The 14,809-nt window shown below is 33.7% G+C and overlaps 1 protein-coding gene across 2 annotated transcripts in view; it reads left to right on the top strand.

Moving 5' to 3' along the window:
• Positions 1 to 14,809, top strand: part of WWP1 (WW domain containing E3 ubiquitin protein ligase 1) — a 61,290-nt gene that overhangs the window by 38,486 nt on the left and 7,995 nt on the right. For both annotated transcript variants that reach the window (XM_084306796.1, XM_084306797.1), the window contains exons 9-19: positions 1,263 to 1,358; positions 2,048 to 2,222; positions 5,988 to 6,042; positions 6,155 to 6,239; positions 6,343 to 6,471; positions 7,564 to 7,636; positions 7,727 to 7,798; positions 8,856 to 8,944; positions 11,549 to 11,708; positions 14,077 to 14,210; positions 14,309 to 14,449. In XM_084306796.1, coding sequence (XP_084162922.1) covers positions 1,263 to 1,358; positions 2,048 to 2,222; positions 5,988 to 6,042; positions 6,155 to 6,239; positions 6,343 to 6,471; positions 7,564 to 7,636; positions 7,727 to 7,798; positions 8,856 to 8,944; positions 11,549 to 11,708; positions 14,077 to 14,210; positions 14,309 to 14,449 — 1,209 coding nt within the window. The remainder of the gene's footprint in view (positions 1 to 1,262; positions 1,359 to 2,047; positions 2,223 to 5,987; positions 6,043 to 6,154; positions 6,240 to 6,342; positions 6,472 to 7,563; positions 7,637 to 7,726; positions 7,799 to 8,855; positions 8,945 to 11,548; positions 11,709 to 14,076; positions 14,211 to 14,308; positions 14,450 to 14,809) is intronic.

Raw genomic sequence — 14,809 nt, forward strand, 5'->3', positions numbered from 1 at the left:
GTTCCAATACATATATCAATCTTAAACAAAGCAAACAAAAAACCGAATGCTTTCATGTTTGGGTGAGAAGGTGTTTTCAGTAACTAACTGAGGATGCTGAAATTTCTGTGATATTTGAAATACTAACTATTTTAGCATTTTTGAACACAGACAGTTTATTCCCAAAGCGTATATAATTTATGCCATTGCAGCTGATCTTTCTGAGAGCCTGCCTTGTATCTGCTCCCTCTGAAACAGGTTCAGTAAGTAATTAGGGACAGTTCGCTTGAGCTTCTGCATTTGGATAAACATGAAAACAGGAATCTAGAAAGACAGATGTATGGTATGTACTGTGTAGGGAAATACTACAATTATTATTAAAATATTATTTGCTTCTCTTTTATCACATCATAGTCTTGCCATTTAACCTCTTGAACTGCAGAAAGCATTTCCAGGAGTTTTATAGGATACTTTGTAATAGTGAGGAAATGCACATCAAATTCTGTGAGTAGCAAGCAAGATGTTCTGCCTATACTTTTAGGAGCTAATTAATTACATTTATAAGAAAAGCATACATCTAACACAAACAAGGGCTTCGGTTCATTGTCTAATCCAGTTTTCCTCTCCCATTTAGAAATGGCATGTATTGTATTACAGCAGTTCTCAAGAGCATGAAACTTGAATTGCTTGTAATGTTTGGTCCTCTGTCCATCTTCATTGTAAGGGCTTTGCAACTAAAAGTGAAGAAGTAATCCCCAGGGATATCAGATACAGAATTTACCAGGATAGGAAATTATCTAGCCCGCGTTTCAGGTTCACTCTGACACTCTGAAAGATCCTGTTGTTTGTTGGGTATAAGGAACAGTGCTTCAAAATGTAGATTACCTTTTTTTTTTTTTGTGAGAGGCAAGTACTTGAAAATGCAAAGAATGTCTCTAAACTTTCTGAATTTAGTTATTTTAGCATACAGACTGTGTGTAGTTAATTACTTGGCTTGTTTTCAGATACCTTAAATAGAATTTGGAAATGTTTGTGAATATTGATGTACGCTCATTTTACGTACCAAGTTCCTTAAAGAAATTTTCATGGTGATACCAGTTCCAGCAGGAAGCAGGAAGTAAATGATTTTTATTCTAGTGTGAGTTGTCTTTGGTGTTTCAGAATGAGTTTTGGATCATTGTGTGTTCATTCAATAGCAAAGTGCTTTTTTTTGCTTAGTGAGAAATAATTCCTAAAGAAATGCTTTCACCTTGACTTATATGGAAGTCTTTTTTGTCTTGAAGATGGGAGCAAAGAAAGGATCCTCATGGTAGAACCTATTATGTTGATCACAACACGCGAACTACAACATGGGAAAGACCACAGCCCTTACCTCCTGGGTAATGTAGACTTTTTTTTTTAATTTAAATCCAGTAATAGTACTATTTTTATGTTGTTGTTTGGTTGGTGCAAGAAGAACTACAGTCATGTTTGTAGTAAGCAGCTCATTGAAAATATGAGCTGCTTACTAAGAAATAGAAAATATGTGCAGCTCGTATATATTAAGAAACCTTAACTTTCAGTTAGCTTAGAATTGTGTTAATTTGCATAAGTATATTGGTGTATATATATGTCTCATTCTGATGACTTGTTCAAATGTAGCTGCTAAATTCTGTTTTTCTTCCTTTAAAACGTAAACATTAAAAAATGAACGCTTTACCACCCTTATTTAGATGGCACGACTCGCTGCAGTGCTCTTGTTCCTGACTTCTGATTCTCAGAAAATATGGTTGTTTATTTTGTGTGTGTGAAACCTGCCAACTTGTTCATGGTCACAGGAAATTGCAAAGTTAAAACTGAGGTGACAGAAAGAGCTGAGGATGCTATTTCCTGCAGTCTTGTTTGCTCAGTGTATTTGTTCTTCTACCAATGAAGCTGGGGAGTACTTTTGCATGCTTTAGAAATTAAAAACATGACTGTCACTCTCATTAATTCATTCAAATACTATCTAGGAACTTAGCATAAAGAGAAAATCAGTTATGTAATGGTACTGAAAAACATAACTGTTAACATTTGTGTTTCTTGGTAGCTGGGAAAGAAGAGTTGACGATCGCGGAAGAGTTTACTATGTGGACCATAACACCAGAACAACAACATGGCAACGACCAACAATGGAATCAGTCAGGAACTTTGAGCAATGGCAATCTCAGCGTAATCAACTGCAGGGAGCTATGCAACAATTTAACCAACGATACCTCTATTCGGTAATTTTTGCATAAAATTTAGACATGAATAGAGATATTGGTATACTTCCTGTTTGATTTTTCTAAAATGCTTTAATAACCATTCAACCATATGTGTTATATTTCTCATCAACAATTCAACTGATTCTGTTCACAAAGTTTGTAAGAATCATCATTCAAGAAAAAAGTACTCCCTTCTGAATCTCCTTCCTAACTTGAGCTTTGTGGACTGTATGATACTTAAGACTTTCAATGACTGTAGTAACAGGTAAAAGTAGAGCACTCCCTTAACTGAAAAGGAGTGTAAAAGATGGGATTTGGGCATTTTGAATATTAAATGGCATTCAGAACTTCCCTAGTGATTAGGAGTCTCTCATCAGTACAGGTGTGGTAATTCTTTTACTTTGAGCTCATTTTGAAGCTAAGTCACCTGGTTCATCTCTGGAATTTCTAATACAGCTTTCCATTTCTCTCAGATAGTTGCTCACTTAACTGTTGGAAGAAAGTATCATGAGTAGCTTCAAAGAAGATATTTCTTGAGACAGATTTTTTTCATTTCTAATGAGATAAATGGGATAGTTGTTTTTTCTGCAGTTAAAGATGATGCCTGCATGTCACTGTTGTCCTAAACGCTTTATTGTAACTGTTCATTCTCTTAAGTCTCTAGGATAGGATCTTAATTTAATTAATGATAAGTGATGCTTTAATCAATTTAATTAATGATAAATTATTTTAATTAATAAAAATAATAAATTAATAAAATTGATAAATTTAATTAATGATAAATTAATTTAATTGAGTTGAACAAATTCAACTTGAAGCTGGAGTGCTTTGAGAAGAAACTGTTGCAGTATAAGTCTGAATCAGCATCATTTTGACTTCTGGACTAGGACTCTATACATCTGGATACTTAACTTTCCTTTGAATTTGATAGACCTCAGATATCTCAGAAAACTCTCACTTTTCCTGACCCTGAGATTTATTTGGTTTTGAGCTAGATTTATTCTCTCTCAGAGTACAGAATATACATGTCCTTTCTGACCTTAGAATCATCAAATTAGAATTTGTCAGACAGAATATGCTTGAAGGAAAATAAAAATAATTGGACTGCTTGCATGCTATTTTGCATCTCTTTACAGTTCTATTTTTTAAGTAGTGCATCAGTTGCATACCTAAAACTCAAATTTTTGGGGGGAAGAAAAAATTGAAATGATATTGAAGAGAATGTGAATGCAGGTTTTTTGTTGTTACTGTTTTAATTTAAGTGGTGCTGTATACATTTCTTTTAGAAATGTTGTGGTCAAACCACAGGTAACTTCCTCTGGTGACACATCAGAGCTCTGCTTATATAGCAGTTTGTAAGTGAGATTATAAATTATTTTTTTTTTTGGAAAAAAGTGAATTAATCCTCTTAATAAATGATGGAATATTTCAGCTACCTTGAATAGTCAAAGCTAAACCATATGAAGAAATTAAAGTGGATAGAGTATAGTTATTTTAATTACTTTTACTTTTTCTATTGTGTTCTTCTCAGTGGTACTTCTTTCAAACTGGGGACTGGAATTATCTTGCTTTTGATTTATATGCATTTCTTTCTAGCTTCATTCTCTTTTGTTGTGTTGTCATAACAGTAGGTAGTCCTTTTTTTTCTTATAATCTATTTTATGGAATGTAGCAGCGATTGTATTACTACGTACAGACTTAGTATTAGTTTATCCTCAGCCAAATCCATTGTTACTTGCACCCAGTTGTGGAGTAGTTCTACCTGGAAAGACTACTTAGATATTTCAAAATATTTAATATGAGAGAAGTTGCTTCAGACTTCTTGCTTCAATTTTTTTTTTAAATCTCTTAATAGGCACATAACTAGTTGCAGTGTAACTTGCTGAAGTTACTGGTTTTTAATACATTTAACATCCTGCAACTATATGCAGTCAAATGAACTAAAAAAAAAATAATAAAAAAAGTAATATCTATAAGTGGAAAAACACTTCCATGAAATGAATACTTATCCAAAGTAAGAGTTGTTTCTTTTTTTTTTTAAAAAAAAAAAAAAGCTTGGAAAAATTAATATAACTTTATTTAAAAAACGCTGCTTACTACTAAATGATAGCTGTTAGAAACATTCAAATGTTATTATGTGTTTACTTACAATCACAGTATTGGCTAGATAGAACAGCCTTCTTCATCCTTTAGATGGTTACCTCATATCAATTCAAAAGCTCAAAGCATGCTGATGTGTAAAATTATTTTTGAATGTCATAGACTGTTTTCTAAGGATGGACCTTCATTATTAAAGCAGAATACAAGACACTGCTTGTTTACTATTTTAACATCTTAGTTTTAATATGCAGCATACAGTGCAGTACCATGTAGAAATATGAATTAGCTCAGAGAGAGACTAGGTACTAGAAATAATGTGACATATTAATGAATGCTTTACTTGGGTTAATATACTGTGCTGCTTTTGTTATTGAATCTGGCTCATTGAAATGGGGCCACTGCCTAGCGTTACAGTTTGTTCTGTAAATGTGCATTAGCCAGCAGCCACATATAAACCTTTGGGCCCATTAAGAAGATCAGAAAACTCTGAATCATACCACCATTCACATCTTTGGCAGATAGCATTTTTTGTTCTGTGCTATTCTTCCTATACTCACCACAGAGAAGTCTTTGGTTACAGGGTCATTGTGACTGTATAGATTCCAAAAGCAGAAAAGGCTAAGTGCATTTGTTGATGAGATGGTGGTAATTCTCTCTTCACATCTAATAGCCTGATCTTGAGTGTCCATTGCATTTTCTTCTAATCCTTGCTCTGTTTGTATTTCACAGGAAAACATGAAAAATACTGTAGCTTTTCTTGCCTGAATTTGGTGTTTGTAAACTCTTAGATGGATTTGAGATTTTTGTATTGCTAATGCTATTGAAAACCAAAGCAGTATTAGCAGTAAGGTGATCCTTTTAGATACCCTTTGGAAAACGTAGATTGGTTTCCACTTATCAAAATTTAATTGTGCACAAAAGAACAGTAACACGTAACTAGATAGGTGAATTTTCCATCCAAAAAGTTATAGGGGGTGATGCTTTTGATTATAAATTAGAGCATGGATCCTGCAGTCTGGGGGATTTCTGCCTTTTATATTCTCTTTATTCCTTACATTATATTCCTGGGAGCTACTGGGAGACTTTTGCAAGGTTACAGTTTATTAGAAGTTTAGCATAGTTTATAATAATTTAATATATTTTTTAAAATAATTATTTTTCCCCTTTTAACCTTATTGTGTGTTAGTATAATTTTAAACATCTGAACATTTTAATGGAATGCGACTGTTCTTCCAAAGAACAACAAAGTTTGAAAACAGCTAAACACTCAGAAAAGATATCTGCTATTGAGGAACCAAAAAAAAAACCTATATTGGCAGTAGTCATTGTGCTTTCACACTTAATTTCAAATGTTAATTAAAAGTAAAGCATATTCTTAAACAAGAAGCACTGCTTATATGTGTTTTCATAAAACTGTTGTGAACTGTACATCTTCAAGATCACTGGCTCTCTCAGGTTTGCTCTAGGAAGGGAAGGGATGGTATGTGGGGTTGGAAGTAGTGGAGGCAAGAGCACAAGTGATATATTATCACATAATTATGCTTTTCCGTAAAAACAGACTAAAAATGGCATGGTGTTCAGAATGCACAGTCTTCAGAACTCATGGTAATCTTGAAACACATTATGGGAAAAAGAAAGGTGAATAATACTTGCCTAACTGAATGTCCTTTTGTTTATAAATAGGCTTCAATGTTATCAGCAGAAAATGATCCACTTGGGCCTTTGCCACCAGGCTGGGGTAAGTTAATTAGCTGTTGATTTCAGGAAAGGACAGTTAAAGAAATTTGGAATGCAATTGTTGTATAGTTTATTTTTGGTTTTGTTTGCCTTTTTTTTCTTTTTTCCCATAGAAAGGAGAGTGGATTCAAATGATAGGGTGTATTTTGTAAATCATAACACAAAGACAACACAATGGGAAGACCCTCGAACTCAAGGGTAGGTGTGTAAATTGACTGCACAGAAAAAGATCTTGCTTAACTGTTATTTTAAACGTCATGACGTGGGGGGAAAAAGTACTCTCTGCAATTTTTTTCTGCAGTTTACAAAATGAGGACCCGCTTCCAGAGGGCTGGGAAATCAGATATACTAGAGAAGGTGTGCGATACTTTGTTGATCACAATACTAGAACCACCACCTTCAATGATCCTCGTACTGGGAAATCTTCTGTGTAAGTGAGAAATTAAGTGTAGTCTCAAATGTTTTAATTTGTTACAGTTTAATGATGAAGTTCTTCTCGTATTGGAAAACAATCTATGTTTAGCTAGAATTGAACAATAAAGAGCAAATCATTGTCCTGTAAATCAACTTTTAGCCTTTAATTGTCTTTTTTTTTTCTATGCCACGTTTCACCGTACTGCTTTAATGTTAAATAGTTTTTATACACTGTTCAAATAACAAGATTGTATTGGCACTATAAACTGAGAGGGGAAATAAGGTAAACTTGTAAATTCAACTAATATAACTAATAGACAAATTTTTCAAGGAAGCAGGAAATGATTGTGAGGAGTATTGCTTATAGTTACATATTCTGTAGCAATATTAATGCCTCAGCAAGCAAATTCGGAATACTTCTCTACATTTTTATATTAAAATCTTTTTTTATTCTTTTTTTTTTTTTTTTAATTGGTTAGTCAGAAGGATTGACCCAACTGATGTGTACCTGTCTTAATGTTTTGTGTAGAGCTTACTGGATTTACCTTTGATGTGTTGATGGCCTCTTTTTCAAAGAGCCTATAGATTAGCGTTCCATAAATTTCTTCATAGTTCACAAGCACCTGAAGCCTTCATTGTTGATCCTTGATTTTTTGTTGATCTTTGGGTGACTATAATGTGACTGAGATCGTACTGCAGTCTTTCACTTCAGCTGTCTTTCCTTTTAGGTGTCTTTCCTTAAGCTGTATTCTAATTTTTACAAAATTGATAGGAATTTGAAATCCTCAAAATCTCTACCTTTCTTCCAAATTTGGTAGTTTTTTTTTTTTTTTTTTGCTATTGTCTTTAATAACAAAAACAACAACAAAATAGGTGTGTGTTGCACAGCCAACGAATGGAAGACTGGTCAATCATCAGCTGCTTTTTGTTTCCTTGGGAAGCTATATAAAAAAGAAGTCAGGGCATATATTAAGGATTTTCATTTGTTGATTGTGTCTTATGATCACAGTTTTTAATGTATTATTGAAATCTGCAAGCTGTTGTTTAGTGTTGAATGTGTTGTTTGACATCTGTGTATTTAATGCATCTCAAATATATTCCCTTACAGAAATAAAGGGCCACAGATTGCTTACGAGCGTAGCTTTAGGTGGAAACTTGCTCATTTCCGTTACTTGTGTCAGGTACTGATTAAGTAATTGTTTACTTTTTGAAACTATTTGAATTTACAGTTATAGTTTCTGCCTTTTAACACGATTACCTTATGATTACAGTCCAATGCACTGCCAAGCCATGTGAAAATCAATGTATCCAGACAGACTTTGTTTGAGGATTCCTTCCAGCAAGTAAGCCTGCAAAATTTGTTGTCTTTATGTTTATTCAGAAAAAAACGTAAGAACAAAAATAGCCATACCTAGTTCAGTCTAACAGTCCTTCAAGCACAGTAATCTTCCTCTGGTATTAGCCAAAGAGGGGCAGGGAGGTTAGGGAGGACTGTAAGAAAAGAAGTAACGTATATGTTAACTTTAAAAAATATTTTTTAGCTCCCAACTGTTTATAATTCAAATGTTTTTGAATTAGGTGTGTGGTTTCTGGTTATTTATTAATCATCAGTGGATTTCTATTTTGTGACCTTGTCTGTGCTTTTCTTGTTAATTTTTTTTACATATACCACTTTATTTGGAAATAAAGATTTCCAAAACTGAACCATATTGCATACCATATTAACCTAAGCACATCATATTTGCTTTTCTTTCTTTTTTTTTTTAATGTGTATATATATACAAAACAAAATGTTTATCTTTTCCAATTAAAACTGGTGCTCTGCTTTACCCTTCAAAGGTTAAATCTGTGTAATTAATGCTTATATTGAACTTCAATCAGTAGCAAGTGTATGTTCTCTCCTTTTTCTTTGTAACAATCAAAATGCTTGTTGTATTTGTTCCATTGAAACATCATGAGAAGGATTCTCTGTAACCAAGCAGTATATCATTAATGGGAGCAGTACACTTATTTTGGATTAGAGGAAATCATGTTATTTGTCTAAAAGCAAAAATATGTAATATGTCAGATGAAAAGCCTTTTAGCCTATTTTCCTTTAGGAGTGGCTGGTAATGTATACCTTTGGAAGAGTGTAAGAACAGTGTAACAACCATTTAGTGATAATTTCCCCTACTTGCTATCAGTGTGCTGCTAAGGGATTTTGAGTCAGAGTTTGATATTTTTGTATTCAGTTCATTGACTCAATGTTTCATGAGTTGGACTAATTGCTTTTCACATCTGTGTAAACATTTGGCATATGTGGGATATCTGTACCAATTAAATAAAATCTGAATTTGAAGGAGCAATTGCATTGAAAGTGCATCATCTATAGTTTATTACAAATTTTGATTCTTTTAATAGATTATGGCATTAAAACCCTATGATTTGAGGAGAAGATTATATGTTATATTCAGAGGAGAAGAAGGACTGGATTATGGTGGCTTGGCAAGGTAAAAGAAAATTTGTTTAACGTAGGTGTTCGGTTTTTATTAGCACTTTAACCTTGATTTGTAATGTTATTCTGTTAGCTTGCTTTTGCTGTGTCACCCTGGTTACTTCTTTAGCTCCTGATAGTATATTAAGAAGGTAGAACTGGCAGAACTGGCAAACTGGCAATTGTTACGGGTTATGACCTTGTGTTAGAAAAACTGTGATCTCAGTTATTAAGTTCTTTGACAAAGACTGATGCTTAAATTGGCTTTTTTTTTTTTTTTTTTTTTTTTTTAATGCCAATTAATTGCTTTTGACTAAATTATTTCAGGAAGTTTCTACCAGACAGTTCATCTTTCCTGAAAATTAAGATAGTGGAAAAATAAATTCTTTTGCTTACTTAGAGAAAGTCAAACAAGCAAATACCAGATTGGGGCTGATACATGCAGACAGGATGTAAACAAGAAGAGAGTCGTGCAGGCATAAGGTAACAGCAGAGGACTGTGTAGGCTGTACAGGAATGTGCAACAACTAGAGCACAAGTTGGAAAATCATACACAAAGTGTGTTCTGTTGCCCATATAGAGGATAACCAACCACTCATTACTGCTGTGAATTATTTGACTGAAATGTTACCTTTAGGATGAAAATTCATTACTACTGCACACCCATGAAACTAGACATAGCCATAGGTGAAATTTCCTTTTTTTTTTTTTTTTTTAATGTGAATGTATTCTGTTTTGATTTTGTTCTCTATCTATGCAGCTAACTGTGTTATAATGAAGTTCAGTTAAAATGAATAGCATTTTCAAGTAAGGAAATATGCTTCAGACGTTTGAGCTTTGGATTAGTGGGTGCTTATGCTTCTGAATTACAATAGCACATAGGCTTTTTGGATAGGCTACACTTTTTGCTTTGCATGCTTTTGTTTTGTTTTGTTTGGTGTTCCTATCATACTGACTTTAAGTGTAAGATGGTAACCAGGAGAGTTCAAGTAATCTGTTCCAGAGAAATGGTGTTTTCCAGAGAAGTAATGTTAGATTAACTTAACTGAAGAGTATTAGTCACAACAGGTAGCAGAATAATTTTTTTTTTTTTAAAAAGTAAGTAGTATAGTTTCATAGTTTAAGTAATAAGTTTTACCCAAGATTTTGAATGTGAAACTGAGAAACGTCAAGGATCTCGTTGTAATTTAGCTGAGAATTCTTAAGTGATACTGAGTATGTGTACTGGCTTGCTAATGTAATACTGCATTAATATAAATACAGAAAGCTGATGCACATGATTTATTGTCCTGTCTCTTAGCAGGCTAAACTCTGTGTGTTCCCTCCAGATGTTTACCTTCTCTTTAGCAAGACTAACCTGATACTTTATCCTGTGGCTAGTTCTGGCTGTTAACATGAAAAATATATTGCTTTTATTAACTTCTTTCTGATGACTAATTTCTATCTGGCTTTGATCTAATTTAAATGCTTATTAAATTTGATATTGCTACACAGAGTTAATATAACTGCCTCAGTACAAAACTTGCATAGAATGGTGTGCAACATTCTTGTGCTTATTAAAAGATGCAAAAAAAACAATAGGGTTATGGTATTCTGGTATCCTTTTTTTTCTTTTCTTTTTTTTTTTTTTTTTTTTTTCTTTCTAAATGTCCTTTGGGTTGGAAGCATACAGTCATACAGTAGCAAGTCACGATCCATGACTTGAGTTTCACAGAACTGTTAGGAGAAATAACCCTGCAAGCTTCTAATTTTTATTCCCTGATTTCAGGTAAATACAGGGATAGAAAAGGTATCTATTAAATGTGACAGCTGAAGGGCATTCAAAGAGAATTCTGTTCCTGCCACTGTTACAGAACAGACTTTTGTTTTTTTGCAGCTTTCCCCTAGGTCTGGTTATTCAGTTTCAAGTATTTAGGGTCTGATACTAAAGTTCCTAAAAGTCTTTGGTTATATTAAAGATACTATAAAGTGACAAGTATTGTAAAAATCAGCTATCCTGACATGGAAATACCAGATTCTATTATAATTTCAGGTCAGTTGAGTTGAAAGATACGAAACTGGTGAATAAAATGTATTAGTTAAACCTCAACAAAAACGTATTTTCACATTGTTGTGTCCTATTGGCTTAGCTGATGCATGGTAATTTGTTAAATTGCTGTAACTTGGTGTATGTTCTGCTGTCAGATTGGGAAAGGAAATAAGGGGTTCTGTTTTATTTTACCTAAGTTGCTTATATTTTTTAATAGAAATTTGAGTTGTATGCAGTAAATGCAGGCATAATGAGGATAAATGGTGTGTACTGGTTGAGGCAAGGATTCTGTAAGCAAAAAAGTTACTAGTGTGCAGCTAAAACCTATCTATGACAGTGTGTTCTAGGTGACAACAATCGTTTATAAACTTTGGAAACCATGATTTTGTAACATTATAGATTTTAATTATGGATTTCTTTTATATTTAAGAAGTGTATAATGCCTTATTTCTTCTGTGATTGTAATTCTGTTCATGTAATTTTTCTAAATTTGCATATGTTTTGACCATTTTGCTAGTTTACCAAAGGGGAATGGTGATAAACATTTGTATCTGATGGTTTTTATGTGTATAAATGTTTTTCTTTCCTTAGAGAATGGTTTTTCTTGCTTTCCCATGAAGTACTGAACCCTATGTACTGCCTATTTGAATATGCTGGCAAGAGCAACTATTGCCTGCAGATAAATCCAGCATCAACAATCAATCCTGACCATCTTTCATATTTCTGTTTCATTGGGCGCTTTATTGCCATGGTAGGTTAGATTTTTAAGGTTATTTTTTGCTGTAGCTGTACATTTATTCCTGAATAGTATTTGTTTTTCTGTTTTTTAAAGGTTATATTAATCCCAGGAAATGGAAGATTAAGGCATGTAAGGTTATTGACCCAAAACATTTCCTGAGAGTTAAGTCTCTTAACCACTGAATTTTCCTGGGATGGTGATAAAAGAGAATATGACATTCAATATAACATTTTATTGTTGTCAATTAGATGTGTGTACTTCATGCAGACTGTTGTTTGATTGTATGAATACTGATGCTCTGAAAAATGTGACTAGTATTTTCCTTAAAAAGGCTCTTCAGTTAGAAATGTTTTGCAGTACAATGAGCCTTAAATTAAACATGCTTATTTGGATACAAAGGTCTCATACCGGGGAGGGCAGAAGCTTGCAGGGAGCTGATAGCATCCTGATGCACTGCCATCACGTTTCTCTTGAACTGAAAACTGAAGACGCATATCTTCATTCCTTCTGGTATCACTGAGCCAAGTGTCTGTGTGTCTTGCTATACCACGGCACATTTCTTTCCCTCCATCTAGTGATACGATCTTCTTGCTATGTGATCATGATGTCTACAGGTAGTCCCCAGTACCTTCCTAGAAATGGTGAACAGTGACACCAAAAAGAGTAGATGAGGTTTTTTGTTTTGGTTTGGTTTGGTTGTTTTTTTCAGATTTCATAGAGTGGCTTGGGTTGGAAGGAACCTCAAAGATCATCTTGTTCCAACCTCCCTGCCGTAGGCATATTGAAGATACTGTTGTCTTCTCCTGTTGCTCGGGCTTTTTGCATGAAATCAGAACAAGTGCGAGTGAAGTGTAATTGGAAAAATACTTTTAGAGTTAAGATAAGTTAGGCTGGGGCTGTTTCTTTTGCTTTTGTTGTAGTTTCTTCTTGACACATAAATTTGTTCTGTTTTGATGGTAACACCTTCAATTTCGAAGATCTTATGGCCAGTTTCCCCATTTAATAACGCTGCAGAGGTATTGAAATAACCACAGACATTTTCATCTGAAACTGGGTTAAATGGAAGAATGCATATCGTATATTACTTTGTGTACTCTATTAATTGTGTTACTCTATAACAAAAAGCTGTTAAATGCGATTAACTGATAAAACTTAAATGGTTTGCTCTAAGATTACTATAGCTATTAAATGAGATGAATTAAGAGCCTACTTCTGAAAAACAAAACAAAACAAAAAAAAACAGGAAGTCATATGGCTGGATGTCACACTCAACATTTAATGTGTCTCTTTCTATCAGCTCACTCTCCGGTGAGAATTCTAGACTGGTTTAAAAATAAGTAAACAAATAAAGGCCTACCAGGGGAAGCTTTTTAATCTCTCCTAAAGCAGAAGAAAATGCTTGCTAGCGTAATCTGGAGAGGGCAAATTGGAATGTGTGTGGGGGGGGGGAAAGAGGAACATTTCCTTTTTCTGGAGAAAATGGACTGTTACACTGGCTTTTCCGGTGATGGAATTTAGGTGCAGGGAGAGACAGGCAGCAAATTCAATACTGTGGCTTATGTTTCAAATGATTTTTAAGAGCTATTTTAGTGAAGAAGTTAAACTGGGTAAGGATGAGAAAAACTAATGTTTGCACAGTAGTACCTGTACTCTGTTAGCTTTCAGAAGCACTGAGTCTGTATAAAGGCTAATCCTCTGTGTGTGTGTGCATGCACGCATAGTATTATGCTTCAGAACTGCAAACTAGATCACACCCTTTGCGTATGAGGGGTGAGAGAAGTGTGACTTTTTTTTCCAGTTTGATTTTTGGTATAGAACAGGATATCTTTTCTAGTGCTGTTACCTATAAAGAATGTGATTCTGAAAGCTCTTTCAGAAACTTTCTGTGTTTGTTCTTTAAATTGTTTTACAACCTGCAGTAGCATTGCATAAAGGATGATTTTGCAGGATTTATGCATGTAGTGAAAAAGTTCAGTAGTACTCATATAAGCTCAAATAATATGCTCAAGTAAGATCAAATAACACTTGGCATACATACCAACCCACATAATAAAGAGGAAACTTTGTAATTTCCTCTTTTCATAGACTGTATTCTTTATGAGAAGTGTTTTTTTTTTATCAAAGGAAATCTAAATCATAATGACAACATATGTTTGGATAAACTTTGCCATATATATAATCATATGAAATTTTATATATTTCATATATGTTCTCATATTATAATCATAATCATATTAGTGTCTTCTCACTAAATGTAGTGGTTTGTTCTTTATAAGTACCAAGCTGCTACTGCTATTTTTTATTATTTGAAGGAGAAAGGAAAAGTAAATTTAGCAATTCAATAAAAATCAAACAGACTTTTTTTTTTTCTGTTCAACAGGCATTGTTTCATGGGAAATTTATTGACACTGGTTTTTCTCTGCCTTTCTACAAACGAATGCTGAGCAAGAAACTTACTATTAAGGATCTAGAATCTATTGATACTGAATTTTACAACTCCCTGATTTGGATAAGGTTTGTAGTTTTCTTTTTCCTGAAGTTTTATGGATTTTTCTGGTTTAGCCTCCATTGTGATTTTTTGTCTTTTTTTTTCTTTCTTTTCATTCCCTCAGAGATAATAACATTGAAGAGTGTAACTTGGAAATGTATTTCTGTGTGGATATGGAGCTCTTAGGAAAAGTAACCTCACATGAGCTGAAATCAGGAGGTTCAAATATACTGGTAACTGAAGAGAACAAAGAAGAATATATTGGGTAGGAAGGCATAGATGTTGAGAAGTATTTCATGTTACTTCTGTTGCTCTAGTCTTTTTTTACTGTGTGAATATATATATATATTTCTTTTTCAATTACTATATAATTCTTGGAACTATTATTGAAAAGGTAACTTGGTACATTGTGGTATCTTGGTAGATTTGGCTCTTTCTTTTTTCTCTCCCTTCCCCTGTTCACATACTACCATACCTCCTGCCGGTGGGGGGGGGGGGGGGGGGGGGGGGGATAAAATAAAGGAAAGACCTGTTAGAGAGATGAGGACCTGTGTTATTACATCTACAATGAGAAAACAGCTGGAACCGAAAATGAGCAAACCTATTTTAAGTAACTAGGTAACAA

The sequence above is a fragment of the Netta rufina genome (genome assembly GCF_964035555.1).
Source record: "Netta rufina genome assembly, chromosome: 2".
Taxonomy (NCBI): domain Eukaryota; kingdom Metazoa; phylum Chordata; class Aves; order Anseriformes; family Anatidae; genus Netta; species Netta rufina.